This window comes from Grammomys surdaster, unplaced genomic scaffold (assembly GCF_004785775.1).
Source record: "Grammomys surdaster isolate TR1022 unplaced genomic scaffold, NIH_TR_1.0 184, whole genome shotgun sequence".
NCBI lineage: Eukaryota > Metazoa > Chordata > Mammalia > Rodentia > Muridae > Grammomys > Grammomys surdaster.
The window spans coordinates 1679154-1684058 of NW_021604629.1; the positions used below are offsets into that span (position 1 = coordinate 1679154).

Below are 4905 nucleotides of genomic sequence, written 5' to 3' on the forward strand. Positions count from 1 at the left end.
CATTATCCCATCATGCCTTTGATGGGTATTTGAAGGAATAAAATCAGGTCATTAGCTTTGAGTGGCAAGCACTTTTACCTACTGAACCATCTCCTCAGGCTTGATCTCTTCAGTACTATTAAAAAGGTTGTCTGTTCACATCAAGGATTTTTATTTCCAGGTTAAGCTTTCCTAGAGTAGAATTTTCTCATTTTGAAATATTTTTCTTCCTGCTCTTTCTAGCTCTCTATTGGGAGAGGGTAGAGAGATGGCTAAGTATGTGTAGATTTTAGAAAAAAAAACTCAGCATTCTAATGACATGGATTAAGATTTAAAAGGAAACAATGTCACTGTAAACATTAATTTAAAAAATGAATTGTCACATGTATTTTGACAGTACAGAGCTCAGAACAAATAAAGATGACTAGTTATATTTATATAATGATAAAAGTTTGAAGAAACAAAGCTAAGAGATGCAGAAGACATATGTTGTGAAAGATAAAAGAGAGAATTAAGAACAGAAAGAGATCCCTGTGGTTTCAAGCAACAGCATAAGCAACTCTTGATGATAAACATGATCTGTGACTTGACTGTACTCCTCTTCTGTGTCACTATATTCACTGTGACATTGCACTAAGGTGTGGGGTACACATAGAATCTCTGTGGTATTATCTCCTCTATTTTGTGTGAATTTCCCACACAATAAATTTAAAAAATAAGAATAATACCATTTAGGGATTTATAAAATGGATCTTTTTTCAGAAATCTTTCAATTTTGAGCTAAAAGTATTTCTACTGTACTGTGCTCTTGTGCATTCATGGCATCTCCAATACTGCTAGAAGAACATTTATCAATCCTTGAAGTTTTCATAAAGTTAATGCACAGTTAATGGTTGACAGATGTTAGTAGATAACTTGTATTCATATGAGTATGAGTATCTCCAATTTTCAGTCCTGATGGGTTTTCAGTGGAATTTTAATAAGCAAGGTATGTACTCAAGGGACTATTTCCCATAAGACACTATTTCTCATAAAACATAACCTTGGTTTACATTAGCAATTCTTTGTTGTTTGTCCTTGAGGCTGAGCCACTCACAGGTAATAATTTCCCTTTTCTATTGATACAAAAGTTTTTCTTTATCATTTTAGTAATTGAAATTATAAGCACATTTTTAAAAGGCAATAGTGAGTTCCATATTGCTTGCATCTATAGTTAACATATGGCATAATATATACGATCATATTCAAATTAAAATATCACAATATGGTGTGTTTCAAAATAAATCAGTGATATTGTATAGTGCATGTCACTTATCTAGGGTACCATAAATTGTCAATGACAAAGTCAGATCCTCATCTTTGGTCTGTATTGCTAAACTAGTCATTACATTTCTGTATAACATGTTGCATCCATGCCATACAATGCTTATTTCATTTTTGATACTGTTATGTTCATATGTTTTCTTTTAAAGGTTAGGTTTCACTGATACATTTCATATGTCTACCCTGTATAAGAAAAGTAATACACTGGAGTTCAGACATATGAATATACAGTGTTCATAATGTAACTTGCTATTCTTCAGTCAATTCACATATATTGCTAATAAGAAATAGTAATATTTATATATACAGACATGATATGGATATAGATGATGGAATATTTGGGAAGTGTAAAAAGACTAATGTGAAGAAATAAGAGTAAAGAATTAGGAGACGAAAATGGAGGTGAATGTCATCAAAGAAGATTAAATACTAGGATAAAACTGCCACAAAACCTATGGTTTGGTGCAGTGGAAATAACCTGATCATTTTAAACAAACTGAAAATGTAACAGTGTAACATCAGATCACACAGTATTCAAGGCCAGTGTGAATGTGTGTGTGTGTATGTGTGTGTGTGTGTGTGTGTGTGTGTGTGTGTGTCCATGCAGTTCCCTTCACTTAATTCTTGAAAAAAAATGAGTTGTTCAACTTCAGTTGTTCTTTATTCTTCATTGGAATGTAAACTAATAACATGAGGCACAAATGATATGTTACAAAGAAAAAAATACTAATTTTTATTTTGCATGAATTAATTGATGTTTACTATTTTAGTATTTATGTAAGATGGTACAAGAAATATTTCTCCTGAAATGTATACATAGTACCTATCTTTCTGTCATTTACGTTATATAGCTTCTGAAAAACAGCAAGTAGCAATATTGTATTCTACTCTAATAGTTGACTGTTTTTCTTTCAATGGCAGCATTCCTATCATAGATGGAACCTGGAAACTATACAGTGGTAACAGAGTTGATTCTTTTAGGGTTTACAGAAGATGATACAGTCCGTGCCATTTTATTTGTTGTGTTTCTAATAATCTACTCTGTCACCTTAATGGGTAATGTGACCATAATTATGCTAATCAGAAGAAGCCCTCAGCTTCGTACTCCCATGTACCTTTTCCTCAGCCATTTGGCATTTGTAGACATTGGATACTCCTCGTCAGTCACACCCATCATGCTGAGGGGCTTTCTCAGGAAAGAAACATTTATCCTTGTGTCTGGTTGTGTGGCTCAACTCTGTTCTGTAGTGACATTTGGGTCAGCTGAGTGCTTCCTGCTGGCTGCCATGGCCTATGACCGCTATGTAGCCATCTGCTCACCACTGCTGTATGCCACGCAGATGTCCTCCACAGTCTGTATTCTCCTAGTGGGAGCTTCCTACCTAGGAGGTTGTGTGAATGCTTGGACATTTACTGGATGTTTATTAAATCTGACTTTTTGTAGACCAAATAAAGTTAATCACTTTTTTTGTGACTATTCACCACTTTTGAAGATTTCATGCTCTCATGACTTTTCTTCTGAAGTCATTCCAGCAATCTCTTCAGGCTCTATCATTGTGGTCACTGTGTTTATTATTGCACTGTCTTATGTTTACATCCTTGTCTCAATCCTGAAGATGCGTTCTACTGAGGGCCGCCAGAAGGCCTTCTCCACCTGCACCTCCCACCTCACTGCAGTCACTCTGTTCTATGGGACCATTACATTCATTTATGTGATGCCCAAATCCAGCTACTCCACTGACCAGAATAAGGTGGTGTCTGTGTTCTACACAGTGGTAATCCCTATGTTGAACCCCCTCATCTATAGCCTCAGAAACAAGGATGTTAAAGAGGCCATGAAAAAACTGATGGCTAACACTCACTGGTAGCCATAACATCTACAACTTTAAACAGTGTAATACACTCTGAACGTCTAAATGATGAAAAGCATACTACAGAAATTTAAAACTGTATTTATGATATTATGCATAAATGTTATCATCTTTCTATCAAGCTCTTCATCATAAAAACAGTGGATTAATATGGTAATATTTAGCAAATTTCTCATCGTTTTATCCTTTCATCAGTCACCATTTTTTGCATCTATAAACACAAGTCTCTCATGTAAGTTCTGTTTCTTATGAGTGCAGCCTTTATATTTGAAATTGAATAATCATTTGGAATACTTTGAATAAGAGTGGAATTGCTATATAAGATCTTAACATGAAAGAAATTACCTTTTGCATTATAGAAATCTAAAGGTTGAAAACAAAGGAATAGGTAGTAGAAACTTGTGTTATCAACCGGCTTCTTCTTTTGATACCTCATCCAGCCAACTCCAGGGGTTATTCATATTCTCACTCATCTATTGACTCTTCCTATTTAGGAACCTGTTGAACTCAATACCTAAAGGTGGTCCTTAAAGATATCCTATTGGGAATAATTTGGGTCAGGGAAACATCTTACCATACAAATAGAGGAAAAGATACAATTCTGTGACTGAGATGTTTCTCTAGTGATCAGAAAATTACTGATTTACTTTTATGAGTACACATTTTTTTACCAGAGTTCATACCTACAGAAATGAAGATGTGGGAATTCAGAGTTCTTGGATTGTTTTAGTCTGGGGTATACTGTGAATTTCTGCCATATCTTTTGAACAATATGTTTCTTTGATGCCTCTGAAACTGGAAATTCTTAGTGTTTTATACCTAATTCTCATAGTGTCATAATACTAAAATTATTATCCTGAATCAGAGTAATTTTCCATTCAATGATTTAAAAATTTTGTGCTTTAATTTATACATTTGCTGTTTACATATTGATGGTCTTCTGTATGAATACCTTTTCACCAAAAAGTATAATTTTTCATCAAAAGGTATAACTTTTTAATAATTATTTTTGTCTTTAATAAAAAATGTTCATTAACATAAGATTAATCTTAATGTGTTATATTACAAGATTTTTTACATTTTTAACTGATAAGAACACATACTGAACTTGACTTGGGCCAAAAGGCTAAACTAGGATGAGGCTTTCTATCTTATTTCCATCAGTGTTTCTTCAATCTTCAAGCCCTAGTCTAAATTTCTTAATCATTAAATTAAGCAGCACCCAAATCTCTGTAGCAGTCAAGTAGTTGAGAGGTTGGTTGAAGTTTCTTAAATTATATTTCTTTAGGATTTTCCAATAATGTTTCAATAGAGAATTACATTAATTATTTTTTCTCAAAAAAAAAAACAAAAAAAATTGAAGCCTTAACTGAAAATTAGTCTTTACTGAAATTACTTCCTGCATGAAGAATGAGAGGTGCATATTAATGACTAAACATTTTTTTCTTTTTTTTTTCAATGTAAAGAACCTAAAGATCGAGAGTTGTTTCCAGAGAGCCAGACAAGCTTTGGGTTCACACTGAGAGTCTGGCCTGTGTGTAGAATCTGAGGAGACAGCATCCAAGAGCTGCAGCAGTGCACCACAGTTCTAGGCCTCGGCTGAGGGACTGGCTCTCCCTCTGTGACACAGGCCCAGCCTTCCTGGCAACCAGGAACCATAAATTCTGTCCAACTCAGGTAGCACCAGAACTGACATGGACTAAGTTGTAGAAGAAGTCCTTTGCTTGACATT

At 34.3% G+C, this 4905-nt stretch overlaps 1 protein-coding gene across 1 annotated transcript; it reads left to right on the forward strand.

Moving 5' to 3' along the window:
* The first annotated feature begins 2231 nt into the window (after positions 1-2231).
* LOC114621761 (olfactory receptor 508) lies at positions 2232-3170 on the forward strand. The gene has a single exon (XM_028768121.1). It carries the CDS (start codon positions 2238-2240, stop codon positions 3168-3170), a length of 933 nt encoding a protein of 310 aa, XP_028623954.1. The 5' UTR covers positions 2232-2237.
* The last annotated feature ends 1735 nt before the right edge of the window (positions 3171-4905 follow it).

What these genes read in the sequence shown, in the direction of transcription:
- LOC114621761 (XM_028768121.1), top strand. Translation starts at nt 2,238, where the DNA reads ATGGAACCTGGAAACTATACAGTGGTAACAGAGTTGATTCTTTTAGGG.